This window comes from Carassius gibelio, chromosome A22, assembly GCF_023724105.1.
Source record: "Carassius gibelio isolate Cgi1373 ecotype wild population from Czech Republic chromosome A22, carGib1.2-hapl.c, whole genome shotgun sequence".
NCBI lineage: Eukaryota > Metazoa > Chordata > Actinopteri > Cypriniformes > Cyprinidae > Carassius > Carassius gibelio.
In genome coordinates this window covers 17,958,674-17,986,282 of record NC_068392.1, presented here as the reverse complement: position 1 = coordinate 17,986,282, position 27,609 = coordinate 17,958,674, and the positions used below count along the sequence as shown (strand labels likewise).

Sequence of the window (27,609 nt, the reverse complement as noted above, 5' to 3'; positions counted from 1 at the left end):
TTCATGTAGTAAACTCAGCGCAGAGCTTTTGGATTCCACCCCAGAATGCTGGCTCAATTTTGGCAGACGCTGTAAACGTGAGCAGCACGACACATATGTATGAAGCTGACGCAGGAGCTTGCCAATAATGAGCCGGCATTCTGACATGGAATCCAGAAGCTCTGTGCTGAACCACTTTAGTCAATGCAATATAGTTATTAGAACCACACATTTACTTTCAAAAGGTGATTTCTTCTATTTTAAATGGTAATATAGAAATCAGCGTTTTGAATCTGAATAATGAACTTTTGTTTACTTCTGTGATATACTTTGGCCAGTCATTTAATACAAACTTTTATAGTTTTGTAAGTGTTTATATTTTATTGTCCTTTGCTATCCTTGGTGAAATCTGATTCTCTATTACAGATTACTCAGACTTTTTTTTATAATTAAAAAAAATAATTTTAAACCAAATTACTTTCATTATTGTGATTGTATATATATATATATATATATATATATATATATATATATATATATATATATATATATATATATATATATATATACATATACATATATATATATATATATATATATATATATATATATATATATGTATATATATATATATATATATATATATATATATATATATATGTATCACACTTGAATACATTACACTTTTATACAAATCCCCAGACTTTTATCTACACATCAAGTATTATAATAGGAAAACATCATCTTGGAGAGTGACTCTCATTACCGAATGTGACATGCTGTAATTTCTGTAAACTTAAATTTAACAATTTAAATACAATTCTGTCCATCACATTAAGATATGTAATGACTTCAGATGATATAAGCTATATACTGTAGTGCATGAAAACCAAACTGGTGCTCTAATGTTTCTTTTGGTGTATGACTCCCTCTTGTGTTGTGTTGTAAATAAAAGCACAATAATCACGTTTGTCTGAAGTAACCCGAGGTTAGATCAAATAATTGCTCCTAGATGGTTATTTATTTATCGCAACAGGCCAAAGTAAAACATTTTCACAGTGTCACAGTAAAAGCAAATGAACCTTGACCTTTCGTAAGGTTTTGCATGTCAAGCATTAAATATTTTGCTCTTTGGAACAAAATGCTACTGTAATCAACATCAATTATTACAGTTAGTGTGCAGTTATATGCAATTTTAAACAATTCTTGAGTTGTTTCTTGTTTTTTGTTGTTGTATTCATAGCCAATTAATTCCCATGTGATTCTTTTTTACTCATCCTGTGGTTCTGACTGCAGTGTGAAAATGATGCATGTTAGCGTAAACATGGTGACAACTACAGGTGTTGGTGGCATTAATGGTTTGTGAACACGACTGAACAGGAAGACATGGTGTCAAATGATGAATAGAGTTGTGAAACACACAAATAGCTTTAATTGTTTCTGAGAAATATTTTGGAAAATGTGTTTTGTGTATGTGAAATTTGGCTTGAATAATCAATTTTAGTGTCTAAGCAACTGAGAAAAACTGGAATAAGAAAAAACCCTTTATAAACACTGCAGACCCACAAACAGGTCCAAAATCATGTAAAAAATGTTTATGCTTCATTTACATAGCCTTCCTTATATGGGAACAGCCCATATATGGGTTCATTTGAAAGCTTAAATATGTATGTATTTTTATGATACTTAAAGCAGTTAAATTAAGCTTAGAAATGTATTTGTCCCACACACACACACATTTCTGCCTAATGATTTCGAAGAATGTAGTGGCATCAAACAAAGTAAACTGGACTGTAAACCTGAATAAGAGACTTTATTCATCAAAAAAAAAGTGCCTATGTCTTGTTTGTGTGTGTGTGTGTGTGTGTGTGTGTGTTTATTGTAACATTTGAAATGTATAAAATGTTATTCATTAAGAATAACACTTATATTTTAAAAATCAAATGGTTTTCTTTAAGAAAAAAATGTCTCCTATTCAATTATTTCCTCCATTCTGTGTAGGGTTAACATTTGAATTTGAAAAATTTAGGTGAAAGTAGCAAAAAAACAAAAAAACAAAAAAAAAAACAGCCCTAGGTATTAACCAAATATGAGCGATGGTGATACTGACATTTAAATTAAATTAAACTTATTATGTGTTTAGTTTTACTGGCATTTATCATTCTGCAAGAAGCACTAACAAAACAAGATCTTAAAACCACAAAAAATGAGCTTCTCACATTGCATGTGGTTGATCTACCATCTTGACACCATCAGCTAGAATTTCTTAGTAATGCGTCTTGATGCAAACTATTTCATCATTCATCATTTCACATCATTCTCTCAGTTAAATATTAATGCTTGTCTGATGTCAGCTATATCTTTCTTCAGATTTTCCCGACTACATCGCTACACAATCAACAGTGTGAAACATTCAGTGACCAGTGTAGTCTGCACTGTCGCCTGAAGTGTGAAACAAATAACGCATTCTATGGAGCCACTAAAAGGTTAGCCGCTTGCTAACGATAGCCAGTACATGAAAGTTTACTTACCACATAAACAGAGTAATGAAGGTTTGAGGACAATAGTAGTTTTTTGAAAATGATTAAAGACTGTTCAAATTGAGGTCATTCCACCAGCTGGGCACAGTCCAGGAAAAGGTCTGTGAGAGTGATTTTGAACTTCTTTGGGATGGCACCACAAGGCGTCGTTCATTTGCAGAACGCAAGCTTATGGAGGGTGCATACATTTGAACTAGTGAGTTTAGGTATAATGGTACCATGCCAGTGGTCGTCTTGTAGGCAAGCATCAGTACCTTGAATTTGATGCGAGCAGCTACTGGTAGCCAGTGTGACCTGATGAGGAGAGGAGTAACATGAGCTTCTTTTGGCTCATTGAAGACAACCCTCGCTGCTGCATTCTGGATCAATTGCAGAGGCTTGACAGTACATGCAGGAAGTACCCGCCAGGAGAGCATTACAATAGTCCAGTCTAGATAGAACAAGATCTTGGACAAGAAGTTGGGTGGCTTGCTCTGACAGGAAGGGTCTAATCTTCCTAATGTTGTATAAGGCAAATCTGCAGGACCGGGTCGTTTTAGCAATGTGGTCTGTGAAGCTTAACTGATGATCCATCGCAATTCCTAGATTTCTGGCTGTCCTGGAAGGAGTTATGGTTGATGAACCCAGCTGTATAGAGTAATTCTGATGAAATGATGAGTTAGCTTCTGTCTTAGTAAGGTTGAGCTGAAGGTTATGGTCATTCATCCAGCTAGAAATGTCACTCAGACAGGCTGAAATGTGAGCAGCTACCGTCGGGTCATCTGGTTGGAATGAGAAGTAGAGTTGGGTGTCATCAGCGTAGCAGTGATAAGAAAAGCCATGTTTCTGAATGACAGATCCTAATGGCGTCATGTAGATGAAAAAGAGAAGTGGTCCAAGAACTGAGCCTTGAGGAACCCCAGTAGTAAGTTGTTTTGACTTGAAACTTCACCCCTCCAAGACACGCTGAAGGATGTATCGGAGAGTTAGGACTTCACCCACAGGAGCGTGGTTCCAGAGATGCCCATCTTTCTGAGGGTAGACAGGAGAATCTGGTGATTAACAGTGTCAAAAGCAGCAGAAAGGTCCAGTAAGATGAATACCCAGGATTTTGAAGCTGCTCTTGCTAGTCACAGGGATTCAGTAACCGAGAGCAGAGCAGTCTCAGTTGAGTGGCCACTTTTGAAGCCAGATTGGTTGCTGTCCAGGGGGTTGTTCTGTACAAGAAACATAGAAAGCTGGTTTAACACAACTCACTCAAGTGTTTTTTTAATGAATGGAAGAAGGGATACCGGTCTGTAATTTTCAAGAAGTGCTGAATTTAGAGATGGTTTCTTAAGGAGAGGAGAGACTGATACATACTTAGGTCAGTAAAGTTTTTTGATTTCCGCCATTTCCTCTCTGCAGCCCTGAGTTTAGAGCAGTGTTCACGGAGAGCATCGGACAGCCAGGGGGCTGATGGGGTGGTGCGTGCTGGTCTACAAGACAGTGGGCAAAAGTTGTCCATGCAAGATGTTAGAGTGGAGCAAAGAGTGTGAGTAGCACTGTTTGTGTCCAGAGCTGAAAACTGAGAGGGTGAAGGAAGTGAGGATGAAACCATAAATGATAGGCGATGTGGAGAGAGTGAGTGTAGGTTCCGTCAAAAGGTGACCAGCGTTGGAGAGTGAGCTGCTTCAGGAGTAAGTGCGAGGTAAGCAGTAATGAGGAAGTGGTCTGAGGTGTGCAGTGGAGCAACTGAAGAGTTGTCCATGCAGCAACAGCATGCATAGATGAAGTCCAGTTTGTTACCTGATTTGTGAGTCACTGTAGTAGATGCTTGCTTGAGATCAAACAAGGTGAGTGTTATAGCCAGCAGCCTCTGGTTTATCTAGCCAAGCAGTACCTGAGGAGTACTATCCTCAGGAAAGTTTGACAGTAACACATCCAAGTCCTTCAGGAAATTTCCTAGGGAATGATAAATGACCACAAAGTGGATTTTAACATGGTGGGTTACAGTAATGGCATGTGATTCCTCTACACCTCTACACCTCCCAGTCGTACGAGGGGTGTAGGAACAAGTGAAATTAGTGGAGAGGGCTGCGAGAGTTGCAGTATCTTCAGGTTTGATCCAAGTCTCAGTTAGGGCCATGAGGATGAGACAGGAATGAATAGCAATAGAATAAACGAAATCTGGTTTGTTAACTGCAGACTGGCAGTTCCAGAGACCAACTGGAATAGAGAGTGTCATAGTAGAGGACAGGCCGTAGATTTTTGGGATACACCTGCCTTCAACGTACAGTGTGTGCTCTCTGAGTGTTCACAGTGATAGTAGAGATCTGAAAGCACATAGTGAGTACAAGTGACCTAAATAAGTATTTGAGAACAAGCTATACAAAAAGTAAAGAAATGGGAGAATAGCAATACGCCTTGTCGGTGTCCTTGCTTGGTTGAGTCACGCAGATAGAGTCGATGGTTTTACTCGTCGGTCTTTATGCGAGGGCTGCCACGACAGCTGCCACTGTGAAACTACCACTTTTATATTTGTACCTGTTATTATTATTGAAGTCAGCTGACCACACCTCACTATTTAGCAGATCAAAACTGGGGAGTCCTGTGATAGGCAAAAGCAAAAACAAGTGCCACTTCAGCATGTATTTACCTCGGTAAAAAACACAGAAAATGAAACAAAGTTTCCAAGCAGCGACGAAAACTGTGTGTACGGTCTACTGTCCATGTCCAGAAAGGTAAGAAAAACACCATCAAAGTAGTCCATGTAACATCAGAGGGTCAGTTAGAATTTTGTTGAAGCATCAAAAATACATTTTGGTCCAAAAATAGCAAAAACTTCAACTTTATTCAGCATTGTCTTCTCTTCCGGTCTGTACTGTACACAGTTTCAGTGGAGGGACTGAGAGCTCTCGGACTAAATCTAAAATATCTTAAACTGTGTTCCAAAGAGAAACAGAGGTTTTACGGGTTTGAAACAACATGAGGGTGAGTCATTAATGACATAATTTTCAGTTTTGGATGAACCCTTTAAATTTAGCTAAGCGTTAATTATTAGCAGTAACACAAAAAGTAAAAACACAGTAAATAAAACAAAGTTTCCTAGCAACCATGATAGTGCAGTAGTCTAATGAGAAAGTAACACTAACAGAGAGAGCAGGTCATCTGTAACTCTGTTTTTTTTTTTTTTTTTTTTTTTTTACAAGAGGCTGGTTTAGGGTCTAAGTCTAACATACATGATGTTGATTAAGATGATTTAAAAGATTCACACATTTCTTCCTCTCCTATAGCAGAGAATGAGTGGAACTGTTCCTCAGGAGATCTATAGTGAACTGTCTGTGAAGGTGGATTCATTAAGATTGAAATAAATAATCATTAAATTAGTTTTAATGCTCATCCCTGGCCTTGGTGTATGAATATTAAACTGTGTTCACACGTATAAATATATCTGTGTCAGAGGCCTGACAGAATAGAAATAGGTTGATGTTAAGATCATATTTGTGGTTTGGTTTGTTCTGTTTCAGCTCTTCCACACTAACCACTGAGGGAGGAAGCTGTTGTTGTTCACTTTATTGCCATGTAAATACATAAGTAAGGAATAATTGACTACAGATAATTGGCAGATGATTTATTCAGGTTTTTTATTAGGTTTTTATACTTAAATCGCTAATGTGAGTAGGATTATTTCTTCCGCATCTCATCCAACGCATCCTGTGCTAGTTTCAGCATGTTATTTTAAAGCTGGTAACGGAGGCTTGAGCTGTTGATAGCATTCTAATGCAGTTATTAATGAAGTCATTAGAAAGAGAGCGAGAGAGACAGACATACACAGAGAGAAAGAAAGAGAGAGAGAGAGCTTGTGTGAATTAGTCTACCTCTGTGCATCTCTAAACAGCTCTGTCTCCTCGCTGGTGAGAAATTTCATGTGTAAAGTTAGCCTTTAAGTTGCTAGACTATAAAGGTTTACTGATAAAATCATCAGGACAGTGCTGATGCCTTTTTGTGCAAACTGCGTGACCATTATTACTGTTAACTGTGTAAGTGATATGTAACTGTAAAGTGGTCAGGAGAGCTGCCTGGAACTAGAGGCTGACATGTTTTCGTGACTCTCACGGGTCACAGGAATCACGCAGGATTGGAAACAAAATCAATATTAATCACAGGATTAGGACGGCCCAGGAAATGTCAGCTGGAGAGAGCAGGACAGGGAATCGTAATAACACTTTGATCCCCAACTTTATACACAAATATAGCTTATCTTCTAAATAAATAATCTCTAAACTTTATTTTAAAGGGACAATAAGTAACTTTTTAGGTATTTTATTATCTAAAATCAATATTTTTATTCATAAATATGCCCTCAATGGTGTACAAATACCTATGCCAATGTTTAAACTAATCCTTGTAAATGAAGAATTTATTATCTTTATATACATGGGACGGGTAGGTCGACGGAGGCTTCCATGTTGTTCCGCCATCTTGCCAAACTATAATAGCAGAGAGGGACAAAAAGTACTAAGCCAACGCGTTTCCACAGCGCGTTTTCGGTCAGAGCCAGAAACCCAGGTGCAGAGCAGTGAGAGGCGCTTGAAACTGCACCGGCAAGTTTAAAAGTCTGGATTGCATTCTTATTATGGACCATACATATGCCGCGCCACAGGAGAAGAAAACATCGTCGCCAAAACAGTCAAAAATAGAACGTAAAAGGAAACGTGACCGTAGATTACAGAAAACAAGAGTTAATGTCGGGGAAGCTTTTTCTAGGTGGAAAGAGCTAATGCTTGATAAAGATTTCAAAAGAGACGCTGAAGTGGCCAGTTTTCTTCTTGACAGGTAAGTCAGTGTTACAATCTATATTATAATATTTTTTTTATATCTAACAATGCATATAATTCAGAAAATATAACGAATAAATTAGACATAACTACTAATTACAATATTTCATGTTTTCCACAGTCAGTAATTCATACTGTAACATTCGTTTGTTAGTTGTCATGTTGCAGTTTGTTTGAAATAACACACCTGTTCACCTGAAGGAAAACTCGATGAAGTGCTATTAGAAGACATCCTGTCAAGCTTTTTGGTACATATCGCCTACCGTAGATGCAACGCACATTTGAAAAAGCCAGGCGCTGGAGAGCAAAATTAGTTTGAATGCAAAATACAATTTCACCACTAGATGGGAGTAATTCCTACTTATTGTCCCTTTAATTTTGAACTCAATTTTAATTGCCCTGTCTCTTTATGTTCTTCTGTTTGTTAGCTTTGGTGTGAATGATGTTCACGTGATGGACAGATTATTATTGGCTGGTCTATGTCATACAGTAGCGTACATCGGGCAGGACGTCCAAAAGCCCACTTATCATTCTTAGACCTCAAATATAGCTTTTCATCTAAAAGATGTAATAACTTTACATGGTCGCTCAATCTAATGTTAACCAACAGAAATGTGTGCTATTGAAGTGTGTGTGGAAACTGAACAGCGGCGCTCGAAGATGGAGGCACCTCTCACTTGCTCTTAAAATATTTTTGGTCATACAAATAAAAGTAATAAATCTTTTGAATCTGTTGAGACTGTTTATTTGTGTGCATTCAGAATAACAAAGAAACGTTGTGCTTCTGTAAAATAATTAAAGCAAACAAGATTTCGGTCATGTGAACTAGAGCAAGATAATTTGAAATTGTGTTTATGAAAAATAAATCTATAGAGAGTGAAATGTCTACTTTCACAAAAAAAGATAAAGTAGATAACGTGTGTGTTAGCATGGATGATTTGCATGAAATGTAATATTTGTGCAATGCATAATGTGCAATGTATAAGATGGCTTTTTGTTCAATAAAATAGCAAAATACCACATTTTGGAACTAAAGTAGAATAGTGTATTTTTTTTTATCTTTTTTTACTGTAACTGACAGATTCCTGTCAGGGGTCATTCTTCCGGGATTGGGACGCTTTTTATTTTTGTGGGAGTTGGACGGGAGAGATTTTTAAATCCACCTGGAACTACATTCACTGTGTGTTTCACAGAAGATAATTGGACACTTCAGAACTTGCCTCAGCCAATCAGATTCAAGCATTTAACATCCTCGTAGTATAAATCCAGCTAATACCACTATTTAAAAAGAGCGATCAATATATAGCTCCATTTCCCTTGTTCATTAAACACACTAGAATACAACTTTTCATATTAGCAAATAAATACTGTTCAGTTTAATACTGAAAGGATCATGACAACATTTCTGTAGAAAACTTGCATGTTAGTCAGTGTGACATTTTGTGAAAACAAGATTATCAACATTATCAAACAATCTTCTGTAACACATGAGGTACACTTGTGTGTCTTTAATCTGTCTGAGGTTTCTAAAGATCTGACCACAGGTTTGAGGAAGTCTTGAGTCTTTAACACACTCTGTGTCTTTAAGCGTCTGACATCATTCAGTCAGTATGGAGCTCAGTCCACTTCCTCTTCTGCTCTGTGAGTATTATTCTCTCTTAATGTGTTTCAGTGGAATAGTTATTATATGATGTAAAGTTATACATAAGTTTCAAATCCAGCTGCAGTTCATGATATATGATGTATTCACTAAACTCAAATATGAGTGAAAGATGAGTTTGAGAGAGGAAGTGTGCAGTTAGTGCTGTTTGTGAAAGAGAAATGCTCTCTGTTGTGTTGTAGATCAGTGTGTTTGCTCAGTGATTCAGTTTTGTGATGTGTAATGCTGTTGAATCAGTTCTGTTGGTTTGTTTTGCAGTTATTGTTGCTGTTGTTGTAATATTCACTAGTTCACCGTTAGTAAGAGTTTGTCTTTATTCTTCTGCTCGTGATCAGACTGTTGGAGTGAAGTTCCCTAAACACTTCTCTGCTGTGATCAAATCTATGAAATACCAGTCAGATGATTTCATGTTTATCTAGACACATATACAGACTCAGTTTATCTTTATAATTACCAGCTCAATGTTCACATTGTAATGAGGTATCTCTGTGTTTTTAGTGCTGATCTCAAACATCTTCTCTCAACATACTGAAGGTGAGTCGATTTGATTCATATATTTCATGACATATGACTGATTCTACAGTAATTGTTATCATGTTATCATGATTATAAATGCATCCTTTTAACAAGTTGAATTATCAGTCTCAAAAGCAGCAGATATGTTTCTTATATACTGTAAAATCAAAATCTAAACAGTGAGAGACAAAACTTTCACAACTCATGTTTCCAAATCCTCAATGATTGTATATTGACAGATCTTTCATAAATCGTCCCCTTGGAATTATAAGGTTCTATCTGCGTTCTGAGTAGTTTTAGTTATAGACTTCAGTAGATAGAACCTTTTTGTTTTTTCAATAAAAAATACCAAAATGTACACAACTTAAAATAAAACATCACATAATGTAAATAAATTGTCGCAGAATAAGAATATGTAAATAACTAAATTTTGACAAACATGTCAGATAGAACCTTATAATTGCAAGGGGACGAAATGACTATAACAGCCATAGAGAACAACACTTCAGTCTCATCTGAGTTATGTGTGTTTTAGACTCAAGTAACTGTTCACACAGTAAAAGCAGTATGTTATTTTTATTGTGAATTGTTGTCATTGTACAGAAAAACCAAAAGCCACAGTGAGCATCAAACCTGCTCAACATGTGTTCAGAGGAGAGACAGTCACTCTCAGATGTGATGTATATAGTGAAGGAGTCACTAACTGGCTGTACGTCTGGTATAAAGACACTTCAGGCTATGCTTCCAGTAAACTACAGGAACACACATTCAGTTCTGTTACTGAGTCTGATGCAGGTGAATACTTCTGTTATGGATCAGAGAGAGACAGATCACGAACATCACTCCTCAGTGATAAAGTTACACTGACAGTATCAGGTGAGATTGATCATCTCTTCACATACACACACAAGTTTAACATGTTATTAATGAGTGATTTCTCATCTTCAGTTCCCAGAGCAGTGTTAAGTGTTTCTCCACAGAAGTGGTTGACTGAAGGAGATTCAGTGACTCTGATCTGTCAGGTTAATGGTTCCTCTACAGGCTGGACATTCAGCTGGTTCACTCAAACTGTCTCATCAGGTAAGATATCATGAGATTCATGTAGTAACATCTGAATAAACTGGCTTCATAAAAAAACAGAGAGATTAAAAATATTGAATCATTCTGAATACTCTTATTATACCAACAACGGTCATTTATACGACTTTCATTTCTTGAGGTAACTGCACATTTTCACTTCATACAGACAACAGCAATCATTATAATCGTCTCTCAGACAGCAGCAGAGGAGCTGGAGGACACTACACTGTCAGTTCTGCTGATCTAAAACACACAGGAGTTTATGTGTGTTCAGCAGAGAGAGGAAAACCAGCATATAACTCAACCTACAGCAACACACAGCTACTGTGGGTCACTGGTGAGTTCAGACTGAACACAGAATGAATGAGACACTCTGGAGATATTTTTAGAGCTTGTCTTGAAATGTTTTCCTTTCATAATATACAGCTACATTTTAATGGTGTCAATGGAGAAAGATGCTTCTGCTGTCAGGTGTAGATACTGTATCTACAAGCAGAGTCTAAACAGACCAAACTAACCAACACAACCTTGATTCATGGGTCAGCTGCAAAAAATGTAAAATGTTTAAATCTAATACCTAAAATCAGGTAACCCTTTAGATTAGAACTACGCTAAGAAATCGAGCGCAGCGTTAGTTCAGTCAGGCCACGGAGGCAAGTCTGTGAACAGCTGATGCGGTCAGCTGTCAAATCGCTCCAATCACCACCTCTCTCCTATTAGACACGGGACATATATATACGTGCCACTACTGCTCTGTAAGTATGCTCAACGGCTCGCAACCCTCCCTCCCTCCCCATTATGAGCATGAGCACATTACTGCGCACCTTCTGGCTGTAGTCTTCTTTGTTTCAGATCACTAAGGCTTCCAAAAAATCTTAGCTGGTATGGACCACACCGCTGCGTGTTACCCATCTTCATAAACAGGCTACAGGATAGACGTATCACTGCCACATCCACATGATTATCACTGTTTGCTTTAAAGACTTAATTGTTATGTATTTCTAAAATTCATGGTCCCGGGGGGTTAATGGTAAAACTCTAGTATGTCAATTATTCTGGGAGTAAGAAGCCCCATAAGGAACCATACCGCCAAAGATAAATTGTGTTCAATAAACTCAAGTAAACTTGCCAAAGTGGTTCCTGTCTGAACTACGTAAGTGTACTGTATTTATGGTGATTCTGTAATAGTAGTGTATCTATAAAGAGCATATGTGTATGTATAAGGGAACAATATTTGGGGAATAAGGGACTAACAACGAGATATACAACCTGCAAAGAACTGCGTAAGTAAACTGAAGTTACAGTGTGAGTTTGTGTAATTATAGTGAACCTATTCAGTAACTCAGTGTAGGTATAGAGGAATAATACGTGATGTTTGGGGAATAAAGGAGTAACAACCTGTAATATTACTCATCATTTATACAGTAAGTATTTTGAAACCTATTCTAATATTACATGATATGTAAGGCCTAAACAACAATCTTATGTTTGATATCGATTTAGAAAGACAATATTCTTTTTTATAATTTTATATTGATATTTTATTATTGTCATTTTTAACCATTCTATTATTAAAGGAGACATGATGGAGACTGAATAAAACTGGACATGTAGTGAAATGAGTTTATGAGTTTCTGCTATGATTTATAATTCACGAGTCTACTTACCTCATGAAAGCTTATTCACCGATCTCAGCAACTTCACACGAGCAGCTTCATAACACAACTATCACCAAATAACTGTGTATGATATATCATCAAGGTTCAGTTTAAAACAAGCTCACCTCTTTCCAGCTGTTCGCAGAAAAATACATACAACATTTATATTTCAGTGGATGTAAATTGTGCTTTGTCATAGTAAAAAAAAAAATAGAATAAATAATAATAATAATAAATAAAATAAATTTTCTCTGTAATTACTGTATAAATATACACTTGTTCTAAATCTAAGTCAACCCTGTTCCCCTTTTATTCCCCAAACTTAGCATATTGTTCTCTTATACCTGCACAGAGGGGCTGAATGGGTACACTACAATTTCAGAAAAAATGATACTGTAAATTCTGTTTACTGACGTAGTTCTTTGGGTGTTGAATCTAAAGCATTATCTAAAATTGTCATGAAAAATTAAAATATAACTACCGTGCCACAAAAGTGTTACTTACACAAGTGAACTTGAGGGAACATAATTAAATGTATAATCTGATCTATTTAATAAACAGAGTTTTCATTATGAAATTGTACGTCATTGACCAGACCTTGATTCTAGGTAAATGAAAGGTTATTAGTAAAATGACTAGTAACAGCTTATGGAGGTTTCTGCTGGCTGTCACTGTTGTCTTCGGCTTCCTGGCTGATGGCATAATAAGATACAAGTTTGATTATGAATTTTAAAAAGAAATACTCAGTGATGACTTATGGATTTCAGATATTACAACTTTAATGTTTTTTTTTTTTTTTTTTTTTTTTCTGAAAAGCTGCTTTGAATCAATTTAGGTTGTGTGAAGTGTTAGATCAATAAAAGTGTCTTGAGTTGATTTCTGAAGTGTAGTTGTAATTGTCTTCTCAGGTGTTTCTCCTCCAGTCTCTCTGATCGTCAGTCCCAGCAGAACTCAACACTTCTCATCTGTCTCTCTCTCTCTGAGCTGTGAGGAGCAGAGTAACTCTACTGGATGGAGAATGAGAAGATACACAGACAGATTGGGGCTGGAAGATTGTTCATCATCAGTGTGGGGAACACAAGCAGGATCCACATGTACAATCAGCTCCACCAGCACAGAAGACACTGGAGTGTACTGGTGTGAGTCTGAATCTGGAGAGAAAACTCATCCTGTTAATATCACTGTACACCGTGAGTCTGTGTTTATTCAGTTCACAAAGCACTTATTTAATGATTCAGATATAAATAGACAGATTGTGATCTCAATTCATTCACCCACACAATCTTATTCCTAAATATCAACGAGTCTACAAGACTATTAACCCTTTGAGTATTAAGTTTTGTCATTAAAAAAATAAAAATGATTGTGTTCCTCAGTTTATCCAGAATCATGGAGCCCTTGTTGGTCATTTACCCTCTTGTCATTTAAACTAAAATAAATGTTTATTTGTTTACATGTATTTCATAACCCCCCCCCCCCCCCTCCCCACTCCACTAAGAAAATTTGCATCTATTCTCATCTTTGCTTTGACTTTGTGTGTAATTGACTCTTGCAAATAACTAAATTAACTTTTGGTGTGCACACACTATTAGATCTTCCTCGTCTGTTTCTCTTGTTATTCCTGCTGTTCATTTCCTCCTGTGCTGCTCCTCGACTCTGGAAATCTCTTCCACACAGTGCTTGTGATAGTTATTATTTTCTTACTTTTCAAATCTTCATATTTTTGTTACTCAGCCAGTGTTTGTGGGTCTGGTGGTGTGTGTACAGTGTGTCTTGATCCAAGGCCAATGAGTCTGAATTTGAAAAAAATAATTAATAGTATAATTTGTCTTTTGATAAAAAAGTGAAAACGGGTCCCACAGACCCAAGCACCATACAAGGGTTAAATGATCTTTTCCTGATTAATTTTATTTTGTGGATTATTTTAATGTTGAATAGATGTTGCTTTGATTGTATTACTCCTTTTAATTTATGATTGTTGTCATTTGTAAGTTGTTCTTGTTTTGAATGGCAGCTCTAAAGAAAATGAATTATTATTATTATTATTATTATTGTTGTTGTTGTTATTATTATTATTATTGTTGTTGTTGTCACCACACTGATTCTTACTATTCATCAGCTGATATTTGCTCTGTTTCTGTAGTTGGTGTGATTCTGGAGAGTCCTGTTCATCCTGTGACTGAAGGAGAGAAAATGACTCTACGCTGTTTATATCATTATTTATCCCCAACAAACCTCAGAGCTGATTTCTATAAAGATGGGACACTCATCCAGAGTCAAACTACAGAGATGATCCTCTCTAATGTCTCAAAGTCACACGAGGGTTTCTACTCCTGCAAACACAGAGAGAGAGGAGAGTCACCGAAGAGCTGGATCTCAGTCACAGGTGAGAGTAGGAACTGTAAACACTATTGAAATGTTTCTGTGTAATATACAGCACTAATATGACTGTACAATGTGTTGATCTCAGCTTCCTCCAGAACATCAGGATCTGATCTCAATCCTGTGATAGTTGGAGTGACTGCTGGACTCACAGTTTTGATCATTGTCATCTTGGTCCTGCTGTGGCGCTACAGAAACAACAAAGGTTCATCTTCTGCCAGATTAAGTATTATTAAAGCCAATTAAATATTGAGCTAGTGTTTCAATATCCTGTTCTGATGATTTGTGCTCCAATTGAAACAGTAGGTAACATAATGTGACAACAAAAAAATGCTACCCATCAGATTCTGCTTTATTAAAGCCTACACCTACAGTACCCTTACAGTAATGCAATTACAGTAATTATGTGTTGTTCACACTGTTGGGAACGTTACTTCAAAAAAGTAATTAGTTATAGTTACTCACTACTTGTTCCAAAAAAGTAACTGAGTTAGTAACTGAATTACGCTATAATAAAAGTAACTCGTTACCAGGGAAAGTAACTATTTGCGTTACTGTAAAAAAAAAAAAATGTTGCTTTATGTCAAATAATCTTTTTTTTTTTTTTAGCAGTTTTCACAAGTCAGTTGAAATAAGTAGAAAAGAAAGGTGTTCGTACATAACTTTCGATATTTATTGCACGTTAACAGACAGCAAGAGTTTTATCCTGCACTTCCACTTATTATCTTTGTAAGAAAAGTGTTTTTGGCCACTAGCTTTGTAGATGCGTGTGTATCACATTACATGTACACATTACATTCACGTTCTTGCCTTTGACCGCAATGAATTTGAAGTAGTGCTTATATCTCTACCTTGAAAAAGCCAACCTTTCATCGGATTGCTCCTGACTCGCCATCTCTGCTGCTGTTGCTGCTGCGAATCTCGCGTGCGTGAGTGTGTGTTTGACGCCACTATGGACACCGGTGGCTACCATGAAACACATAACTCTGCCTTAGCCAATTATAATCGCTTATCTCGTTATTAACCCACCTCCTCACTCGCTGTGTGAAGGCGCGGTCACACTAGACTTTAAACGTGCGAAATTATTTCCGACACCGCTGCAAATATGGGCGGGAGCAAGATAAAACGGTCTCTCCTCAATTATCACAACATGGATTAATATGTGCTTGTAATGTGTCTTTTGCGACGGCGTCGAAAGCGTCTTATTATATTGTACTCTCTGCGATAAAAAATTATAAAACGTCTTCATTCAAATGTATCATCTGTTCCGGTTGACACTACAAACCATGCAGATTCTTTTTTATTTTATTTTTTATAACCTTTTAAATATGTATTATATAAAATAGGACGCTGCGCTACAGCTAAAGTTATATAGCGCTTCCTTCATTTTTGAAATTCTGTACAGAGAGGTCACGCAGTGACGTATCGATCTTCTACTGGTCCCACATCTTCACGTGATGCGAATTCGCAGGTCAGAGTTGAGTTCACCAAACTTGAACTTTGGAATGCAGCGAAATGCGAAATTTTTCAAATAAGCTTGCGTTTCCGGTCTGACGCATTCGCATGCATATGAATGGAAGTCAATGGAGAGAAAAGTGCAGTGTGACCGCCCCATGAGCCTGGGGTGCGTTCGGATTACATCGTCATCCGAAATCAACAAATCAATGCATAGTAACGCACCGCATTCATCTTCCAGTAATGTTAACGGCGTTATAACGACGGGAAAAGTAATTAGTTAGATTACTCCGTTACTGAAAAAATAACGTTGTTACCTAACGCCGTTATTTTAAACGGCGTTATTCCAAACACTGGTTGTTCAGCAGGAAAGAATGATGCAATACTGATGTGCACATGCACAAGTGAGCCCTGGTTAGACAATCTGACGGGGTAAGATGAAAAGTTAGGACACCTGGCATAATAATGCTGGCCTTTGCAAATAACAACTATTATTACAAGCTCTTTACAGAAAACACACTTGTTTTATAATCGGTTATCTGATTTTACTGTGCATAACAAATGTGTGTTTCTGAAATACACAGATGGGGAGCATGGAGAGATGAAAAAATAATGATATAGCTGGACTTCTATTTATGCTAATTCTGGTAGGATGTGAAGTCAGCGTCACTGAAAACAGACAGAGACGATTGTAGCGTTAGATTTAGCTAATTGATCCTCTTCCAGAAGCAATTTTTACACAACTCCAGCTCTGAACTGACCCTCGATTGTGAGGCTGTCCGAAGTAAAATGATTGGCACAAATATATAGGACTTTAATATTATTTTTTTTGTGGATATATTTCCAGGACATTTCCTTTGAAAATTAAAAGTAAGCACTGTGTCAGCTTTCTGGCAGTGTAGATGCTACTAGACATATTACTGCCCTCCAAAGGTCAAAGTTTGAACTAAACTCTTATATACAGTCCTGTTTAACAGAAAAACTGAAGAAATGTCTCAGAGATCAGTCTATGCTTGTCACTATGATAAAACAAAGAAGTAACAGAAACCACTTCAACTCCAAAAAGTGCTTTTATTTTTATACTTTTTGCACTCGAGGAAAACATGCCCTTCTGTTTCTACTGTTTGGTTGTATAGAAAAATAATGTCTACCCTTCATTTCCTTTCCCCATCCTCTCTTCCATTCTTTTATTAAGCCCTCTTTGCTTTAAAACACTGCTGCCACACAACTGTGTTCAAACACTTTATAAAAGTGTTTTTCTTCTTTGCATAATAGGAGATTAAAGTCATTTTTGACCCCCTTATTTTTCCTGAACAGTTTCTGTTTGTCTAGGTGGAAGATCTCAGTCTCTCTCTCGTGTTGGTCAACAGAAGAACAGCAGTCAGACATCAGAGAAGAACCAGAGTGAAGACGTATATACAGCACTCACGTCTGGTCAGTCTGTACTCATTAACCTTAAATATTTGACCATAAGTCTTTACAAGATGAGGTTATTAAATAGTCTCCCCCTCTTCTACAGCAATATAATGTAATTCAGTTTCATTTCATTATCAATAATGCATAAAATATTTCACATGTAACTTATAATGTTAATAGCACATGACATATTTATCTGACTTGAGCTATAATCAGTGTCAACATGAAAGCAGTATTTTTCTGTGGGCTTAAATTCTTATGATACATTAATTTATTACAGGAACTGCTCATATTTATGACTCTCTTGATGCCACAAGAAATAAAGACATAAGCACAGGTAACTAATGATGTTACAGAAGGTAATTATGTCAAGTTGATCATTTAATAATGCAGTAGTTCTTTTATAAATCATCACATCTATCTTATATTTTACTGGGATATTTGCGGAGCAAATTCATTCAAAACAAATGTCTTATTCTTTTCTCTGTTATTCATTGTAGACATTGTAAGTGGATGTACTGTAAGAAAAAAATAACCAGGACATTGAAGATCTCAATGAAGATGATTATTACAACACAGCAAAGACAAAGTACATGTGACCTTGGGTCTAAATGAACCACTAACATCCTAAGCTCAAACATTTTACACAGTTATAGTTTACTGTCCTTAATATAAATGAAGTTGCTCCTGTTGTAACAGCTGTGCTCTGTATGTTAATGAAGTTCTGACTCCTAATTGTCTGAGATGGTTCTCGGTGTCCCACACCCACTCCCATTATACAACTGGTTACCATTTACTCAGGATGTGATCATCTCAAATGATCTTGAAACAACATAATGATAGACTTTCTTCTTTCTACAATAAGCCATTTTGGGAAATGAGCAGGATTAAACATCTATTGTGGAGTAGAATCTGGGTCCGGGCAGACTATAGTTTCTTCCAGTCCCATCACAGCATCACACTCACTCCTATTACACAGATTACACATCCCTTCATCCCTTGGCAAAAGGAAATACACACATTTACTTGGGATTGGGAGAAGAGTAAATGAGAAACATAAAAAAATTGTTTTAATGTGTGTTCTGTCCCTTTTATCAGTGTTTACATCCTTTATCCACATGTGTGCATTCAGCAGACAATGTTCTGCATTGGAGTATGTATATATCTGTCTAGTGTCATTTACAGAGATTCTGTGTCTTTGTTCATTTCTTAGTATGGGAATGCTTATTAATAAGATAATTAATATAGAATTTTCAGAATATTAATTATGTATTATTAATTGGAATTGTGTTGTTGAGGAAATTATGCAATTGTCCTATTGCACGTTTGCCTATTTCTTTATATGTAATACTTTTGTATTGATGTGTATCTGTATATATTGCAATTATTTTGATTAGGAAAGTGGTTTATTAAGAAGGACACCACACATTATAATTATTTAAAAATATTAATTGAACAAATATTTATAGCATATAATAGCAAAATTATAGCTATAAATGAAACATTAGTGAGAGCTTTGCTAAAGAAAAATAATGAAAAGTGATTCTACTGTAGAACACTGTGTTCAGACTCAGAGCAGGAGGCATCAAATAAGAAAGAGTAGAAATATGAAAAATGAAAATGGAAGGCTTCTTAAAGAGAGCTTCTTAGGGTATTTCCAGACCTCATGACGTCACAAGACACTGGAATCCACCTGCTGTCTACAAGGGACTGAAGTGAAATGAGGAAACCAGATACTGGTTCTGTGGAACAGCTTCTCCGGTGCCAGCGGTCTTGAGATCGATGCCTCTAAACAAACGAGCAAATTATATATCTTTGTTTTTATTTTAATTTATTTATTTATTTTTTATACTGTATATATATATATATATATATATATATATATATATATATATATATATATATATATATATTATATATTAGTATTTTTGTATTTATACAATAAACATATGCTTAACTATAACTAAGAAGCTCGCCTGCCAAAAGACTCTGATTTCTAAACTTGAGCAGAACAGACCTTTTCAATTCATTTCCAGTTTATTTGTATAGCGCTTTTTACAATACGAATCGTTACAAAGCAACTTTACAGAAAATAATGTTTCTACAATATTTAGTAGTAGCTTATGGTAGTGACTGTCAGTTTGTGCACATTTGACAGGATTTTTTGAAAAGATTAATACAAGACGTAGTCAGCTAGACGATGAACATTATTAATATTATTAATTAATAATTGTTATATGATGCAGTCACACATGTAGCAATAATTGTTAGTTCTGTTTGTTGATTCAGGGTTAGCCTCATCTGAGGTCCTCTGAGGGTCAGCATCATCAAATTATGCAATTGTCCTATTGCACGTTTGCCTATTTCTTTATATGTAATACTTTTGTATTGATGTGTATCTGTATATATTGTAATTATTTTGATTAGGAAAGTGGTTTATTAAGAAGGACACCACACATTATAATTATTTAAAAATATTAATTGAACAAATATTTATAGCATATAATAGCAAAATTATAGCTATAAATGAAACATTAGTGAGAGCTTTGCTAAAGAAAAATGATGAAAAGTGATTCTACTGTAGAACACTGTGTTCAGACTCAGAGCAGGAGGCATCAAATAAGAAAGAGTAGAAATATGAAAATTGAAAATGGAAGGTTCTTATAGAGAGCTTCTGAGGGTATTTCCAGACCTCATGACGTCACAAGAGACTGGAATCCACCTGCTGTCTACAAGGGACTGAAGTGAAATGAGGTAACCAGATACTGGTTCTGTGGAACAGCTTCTCTGGTGCCAGTGTTCTTCAGATCGATGCCTCTAAACAAATGAGCAAATTATATATCTTTGTTTTTATTTTATTTATTTATTTTTTTATACTGTATATATATATATATATATATATATATATATATATATATGTATATATATATATATATATATATATATATATATATATATATATATATATATATATATATATTAGTATTTTTGTACTTATACAATACACATATGCTTAACTATAACTAAGAAGCTCGCCTGCCAAAAGACAATACGAATCGTTACAAAGCAACTTTACAGAAAATAATGTTTCTACAATATTTAGTAGTAGCTTATGGTAGTGACTGTCAGTTTGTGCACGTTTGACAGGATTTTTTGAAAAGATTAATACAAGACGTAGTCAGCTAGACGATGAACATTATTAATATTATTAATTAATAATTGTTATATGATGCAGTCACACATGTAGCAATAATTGTTAGTTCTGTTTGTTGATTCAGGGTTAGCATCATCTGGGGTCCTCTGAGGGTCAGCATCATCTCTTCTCAGGTGTTCTGGATCCAGACTGGAGCTTGTGTAAATCCTAGTTACATCCCGTGGCAAAACATAGAAACAAAATAGAGACATCATTAGCATAGCTGCTGATCCAACAAAGTAAAATTAGTTTAACCCAAGCTAATGAATAAGAATGTGCATTTGATCAGATGCAATTACACTCACAATTTAAGAGATACATTATTCGAATGCTTGGCGAAAGAGATGTGTTTTTAATCTAGATTTAAACAGAGAGAGTGTGTCTGAACCCCAAACATTATCAGGAAGGCTATTCCAGAGTTTTGGAGCCAAATGTGAGAAAGCTCTACCTCCTTTAGTCGGACCTGTAGCAGGACCATCTCTCTGCTGAATAAGCTGAACACCTTGTTCGCTCGCTTTGAGCAACAAAACAGCACCACTCCCGGCGACCAGGTGATGGAGCTGACCCCAGACAGCGTGAGGAGCAGGATCAATGCATCCTTCAGCGGGATCAATGCACACAAAGCTCCGGGTCCTGAGAACATCCCTGGGCGTGTACTGAGAGACTGTTCAGAAGAACTCACTTATGTCTTCACAGACATTTTCAACATCTCACTGAGTCAGGCTGTTGTTCCCACATGTTTCAAAACTACCACCATCATTTCAGTTCCGAAGAAGCCATCTCCATCCTGCTTCAATGACTATCGTCCTGTTGCACTTACTACCATCCTCATGAAGGGCTTTGAACGGCTAGTCATGCACCACATCAAGTCTGCCCTCCCTCCCTCCCTGGACCCCTTCCAGTTTGCATATCAGTCTAACTGGTCGACCGATGATGCCATCGCCACTGCCGTCCACTCAGCACTCACACATCTGGACAAAAAGGACTCATGTGTCAGAATGCTGTTCATTGACTTCAGTTCAGCATTCAACACAATCATCCCTCAACAGCTCATCTACAAGCTGGTCCAACTGGGGCTGAACACTTCGCTGTGTAACTGGCAGTTGGACTTTCTGACTGGAAGACCTCAGGCAGTACGGGTCGGCAGCAACACATCCAGCACCATCACACTGAACACTGGGGCCCCCCCAAGGATGGAGCCCCCTCCTCTTCACTCTGCTGACCCACGACTGCACACCGTCACACAACTCCAACCTCTTCATTAAGTTTGCAGATGACACGACTGTGGAGGGTCTCATTAGCAACAGATATGAGACAAACTACAGGAGCGAGGTGGGCCGCCTGGCCGTGTGGTGCAGGGAAAACAATCTCTCTCTGAACGTGGAGAAGATTGTTGTTGACTTCAGAAGAACGCACACTCAGCACGTTCCTCTGACCATTAATGGTGTGACTGTGGATAGAGTCAGCAGCACCAAGTTCCTGGGTGTGCACATCACAGAGGACCTCTCCTGGACTGAAAACACAGCAGCACTGGCCAAGAAATCACAACAGTGTCTCTACTTCCTCTGAAAACTGAGGAGAGCCAGAGTCCCTCCCCCATCATGTACACCTTCTACAGAGGCTCCATCGAGAGCATCCTGTCGAGCTGCATCAATTTGTGGTATGGTGCCTGCAACGCGTCCTGCCGAAAGACTCTGCAACTCATAGTGAGAGCAGCTGAGAAGATCATTGGTGTCTCTCTCCCCTCCCTCCAGGACATTTACGGAACCCGTCTCACCCGCAAAACCCTCTGCATCACAGGTGATCCCACTCACCTGTCACACAGCTTCTTCAGCCTGACGCCATCAGGGAGGAGACTGCGGAGTCTCCAGGCCAGGACCAGCAGACTGAAGGACAGCTTCATTCATCAGGCTGTTAGGAAGCTGAACTTGCTCCCGAACTTGTCCCCTCTCCCCTCTTCTGCCCCAGGCACCACTGAACTATGAAATAACTGCTCTTGAGCCCTTTGTCACTTCAATCAGACTAAATAAGCTTTTTTCTTTCACTAAAATCTTTTATCTGCACTGTTGTTCACTTCATTGATTTGCACTCTATCTGCTATGTGCCTTGTGTGGCAGATTGGTTAAGTTCCCTCCCCTGCATTTAAAATGACAGCCAATCAGAACCAGGTATGTGTAATATAAGGGTTGGGAGTAGGCTGGGATGCGTCACTGCTAGCTCCGCCCCTTGGGGCATGTGGGCGTCCGCCTAAAAGTTGGAATTGGATCTTGTTCGCAACTTCATGATGGTGTGTAGGCTGTCATTACCCTCCACCTGGTTTACTCTCCTGAATATGATTGTCAAGTCATTGAATAAACTGCTAAGATTCATTCTGTGATCAACCATTTAACTTGTCTTGCTGACCAATTGTCGGACGATCAATGTCTGTTGGGAGTGCTCCATCTTATGATGGTTGGGACGATCCTTTCCTATATGGAGCAACATTAAGACTGCGTTGCTGTTTTGTTGCTTAGTTGCTTGCTATTGTGACAATTGTTTGTTGTTTTTAAGAACTGTGCATGTTTTATATTACTGGTGTTCTGTGTGTTAGGTGTCAGGAGGCTGGCCGTACTAGAGCCTTGGTGGTGTTTGGAGCACTGAGATTGTATTGCCCCTTGTGATCACTTGCCTCACGTGTGTGTGTGTGGTGTTAAGAATAATCACTTTACAGCTAGCCTACCTGGCCACGGGTAAGTTTGTCATTTTGTTTTGTGTGTATTGTATTGAATGTAGTTGTTTAGCTCTATTGAGCTAAATTTTTAGTCTTAAGTGTTCTGATTATTGAAAACCTAATAAAATGTACATTAATACCTTCTAGTCTCTGCCCTACCTGGTAACGAGCCTGTGTGTCTAAAAATCTGTTAATTTGTTAATTCCCCTTACTTTAAAGGGGTGGCGTAGTCAGCATTTATACATCACCTTAGGGTTTTAGTATTCCTAGGGTTCTATATTATCTCCTCCCGCTCTGCTACACTTGCGCTGCTTTATTTAACTTTATTTTAAATTTTCTTTTATGTCTTTTTTTACATTCCCTTATTGTGTAGTTGTATCTACATTTTATATTTGTATTATATATCTAGATTTTTAGGCTCTACTCTTAATGTTGTCTGTATGCACCGGAGGTCTGAGAGTAACGCAATTTAGATTCTCTGCATGTATGTACTGTACATGTGGAAGAATTGACAATAAAGCAGACTTGACTTGACTTGACTTGACTTGGACCTCATTTACACACACATATAAGCAGCACACTCACTCCACCACATTGCGAAGTGTTGTTTAGCCTGTCTTGCATTTCCGAGCATTTTCCCTTGTGTTTGTTCTTCCCGTGTCTGATCTTGGATTGTGTATTTTCGACTATGATTCTCCGTTGCCTGCCCCGATCTCTTCTTGGTTCTGTTTTCGATTGTGGTTACCCCTAACATACCTGACGCCATTCCTGAATTCTGCTTGTCTGACCATTCTTTAATAAAGCACTGCAGTTGGATCCGAACGACTCTGATTCTCTTCGTAACAATAGAGGAGAGGGATCCTTTAATACCTGTATGTGAGAGTAGTTATATGTGAACAAGAACATCAGTTTCCATCCTGAGACTATTTGAGAACACTAAGCCTAAAGTTTAATAAGGCAAATACTGTATTGTATAATATAATTATAAAATAGCTTGCTAAAAGTGTTAAATATAATACCAAGAGAACAAATAAAAATGGATGAAGATAATAAATTTAATTTAGAACATGCTGAGGGGAATCTTTCAGAACAACAGGAAGATGATGACAATGATAGAGAAAATTTATTAAGCACAGAACAGAATTAGTACTGTACATGAACTAAACAATCAGAGATTAAAAATAAGGAAAATTGAAAAAATAGATTATGATGGTTTAATAGAAGAAACTAGACTAGTTATGGTAGTTCTTAATGGAGATCAGTTAATGCAGACAGGAGGAGGTAATGCGGGTGCTATTTTTAAGGTACTAGGAGAAAAGGCAAATAGCAGAAATAGAAATAGAGTCCAGGATCAGTGAGACTAACCTCTGGATCGCTGTCAAGGTCAGGTTTTGATTGTAGAGCAAAATTGTTTACCATCAAATGCTCAGAGCTAGAAGCCCAAACAATAATGTCATCCTTTATTTCATATAGCAATAAGAAGAGGGGTTAAAATAATGTATTTAACTTTAATTTGGACAGGACAGTTTGTGCATTCAGAAATAGCAGTGATTAAAGGGATGTTAACAGGAATAATAAATAAATCAGGAGAGTGATTTATTAGAAATAAACTTGTTAATGAATAACAGGAATAGAGAAAATCAAAAAAAAAAAAAAAGTCTATGTCTGATTGTGTGCCTCTGTTAATTAGCACCACAGCTGCGGTCTATGAACGCCAGCTGCAACTCAGGCACTGCCTTTAAGTTTGGTTGGCAATCCTGTTCGTGTTGTTGGTTCATAAATTCTTGTCTGTCTAGTTGTTGTTTCTGTTCCTCCTGTTGGTATTTTCTGGATCTTATTCCTCGCCCATCTGGGACTCTTGCACTGGGTTAGAGTTACTGCAGCTTGAGCGGTCTGGACGTTATTCCTCGCCCACCTGGGATTCCTGTGCTGGGTTAGATCTACTGCAGCTTGAGTGGTCTGGACGTTATTCATCCGGAGTTATGCCATCGTCTTCCTACGTTTCTCATTGCTTGCTATATACTGATAAATGCAAATAAATATTTTTTTTGCCCGGTACATCGTTTCGGCTGAGGGGGTGCGCATTGATTCCGACAAGATCCAGGCTGTGGTAAATCGTAAGGCCCTGCAGAGGTTTCTGGGCGTTGCCAATTTCTACCGGTGGTTTATTCGCAATTTCAGCCAGTTAGCCGCTCCTTTGACTTCCTTAACCTCCATCAAGACTGCTTTCAGGTGGTCTAGTGAAGCAGAAGCTGCATTTTCCAAACTAAAAGGCTGTTTAGTTTCAGCTCCCATCCTTATTGCTCCTGATACTTCCCGGCAGTTCGTAGTGGAGTTTGGTGCAGTTCTATCCCAGCGCTCCCTCATGGACGGTAGGGTGCATCCTTGCGCGTATTTTTCTCATTGTTTGTCCCCCACCGAGCGTAATTATGACATTGGTAACAGAAAACTGTTGGCAGTCAAGCTCACTTTGGAAGAATGGTGTCATTGGTTGGAATGTTTGGGGGTTCCTTTTGTTGTTTGGACCGATCACAAAAATCTTGAATACATCAAGCCTGCCAAAAGATGAAACTCTAGGCAGGCTCGGTGGGCTCTTTTTATCGGTCGTTTTGATTTGTCTATTTCTTATCTTCCAGGATCTAAGAATATCAAACCGGACACGTTATCCATTATTTTTGATATTTTGGATCGCACGTCTTTTTCCATTTTTTTTTTTTTATTTTTATTTCTGTGGTCACGTGGGAGATTGAATCGAAGGTTCGCACAGCCTCTCAAGGGGTAACGCCCCTGCCCAGATGCCCACCGGGTCGGTTGTTTGTGCCAGAGGCTTTAAGGTCTGAAGTTATCCGATGGGGTAATTATTCCAAGGTAGCTTGCCATCCTGGGGTTAATCGTACTAAGTTTATTGTTAAACAAAGGTTTTGGTGGCCAGCCATGGATCGCGACATTCGTCTTTTTGTTTTGGCTTGCTCTGTCTGTGCTGTTTCGAAGATCTACCAGTCGACCCCCTGCTGGACTCCTTCAGCCTTTGTTACAGGTTTTGACCGTGGTGGATCGGTTTTCGAAGGCAACTCATTTCATTCCTCTGCCTAAATTACCTTCTGCTAGAGAAACAGAGGTTGCTGTCATAGATCACGTTTATCGCTTACATGGCCTCCCGATGGACGTGGACTCTGACAGGAGGCCTCAGTTTGTTTCCGAGTTTTGGAGAGAATTTTGTGAATTGCTGGGGGCGACTGTTAGTCTTTCTTCTGGATTTCATCCTCAGAGTAATGGTCAGACGGAGAGGGCCAATCAAGATCTAGAACAAGTGTTGCAAGTTTTTTTTTTTTTTTCAGAACCCCTCCTCTTGGAGCCAGCAGCTCTCATGGGTTGAGTACGCACATAACTCGTTACCAGTTTCAGCTGTCATGGTCAGGTTTTGTGCCTTAATGTCATCCTTTATTTAAATAAATGTGTGTACTTTTTATATATTTATTTATATAACTTTTGATTTTGGATGCAATTATTCATTTTACAATACTATTCAGAATGTTGTCCATTTGTTACACAAATTCTGAAAAAGACAAATTGACCATTATTTACCTAGCATTGCTAAACTATCATTTTCAGGAAACAATCTAAACAAACTGCACCTTGACATTTTAATTGTTTGTGTGTGTGTGTGCATATAGAAGGAGAAAGAAGTGTTTTAACATAAGATATTTAAAATAATATTTGTGTAAAAATAGCATATTTAATGGTAACACTGAATAATTCCAAACAACTACACAATGTATCCAAAATTACTACATCATTCTAAATTTCAGATAAAATGACATGGAGTGTAGACTAGTGCTCCTCCATAAAGCATTCAGCAAGATCTTCTTGAAGTAAATTCAACTTTAGCTTCATCATGGTTTTAAAAAAAATGAAAAGAAGTGAATATTGAACAAGAACTAAAAAGAATACATAATACAATGATAGGGTCACAAGGAGCAAAAGATGAGTTAATACAATTCTTACGAGAAACTCCTTATGGAAGATATAAAAATAATTGTGGAAAAGATAGTGGTGAATATGCTCATGAGATATTAGGTAGAATATAGAAGCCGCAACGTCAATTCCCGATCAATAAAATGGCTAAAGAAGAATTAAATCAAACAATACAAAAACTAGTGGAACAAGGAGTTCTTAGAGAAGTTAAATCTGCAATAACAAATAGTCCCATACAATTAGGGC

General features: G+C 37.4%; 1 protein-coding gene across 1 annotated transcript in view; it reads left to right on the top strand.

Moving 5' to 3' along the window:
* LOC127943030 (Fc receptor-like protein 5) overlaps window positions 1–27,609 on the top strand; it is a 234,102-nt gene that overhangs the window by 147,108 nt on the left and 59,385 nt on the right. Inside the window, exons 2-11 of the mRNA XM_052539129.1 lie at window positions 8,841–8,959; window positions 9,477–9,512; window positions 10,098–10,370; window positions 10,443–10,574; window positions 10,741–10,911; window positions 13,141–13,422; window positions 14,376–14,618; window positions 14,703–14,819; window positions 17,402–17,503; window positions 17,766–17,822. Of these exons, the coding sequence (XP_052395089.1) occupies window positions 8,929–8,959; window positions 9,477–9,512; window positions 10,098–10,370; window positions 10,443–10,574; window positions 10,741–10,911; window positions 13,141–13,422; window positions 14,376–14,618; window positions 14,703–14,819; window positions 17,402–17,503; window positions 17,766–17,822 (1,444 nt within the window). The 5' untranslated portion in view covers window positions 8,841–8,928. The remainder of the gene's footprint in view (window positions 1–8,840; window positions 8,960–9,476; window positions 9,513–10,097; window positions 10,371–10,442; window positions 10,575–10,740; window positions 10,912–13,140; window positions 13,423–14,375; window positions 14,619–14,702; window positions 14,820–17,401; window positions 17,504–17,765; window positions 17,823–27,609) is intronic.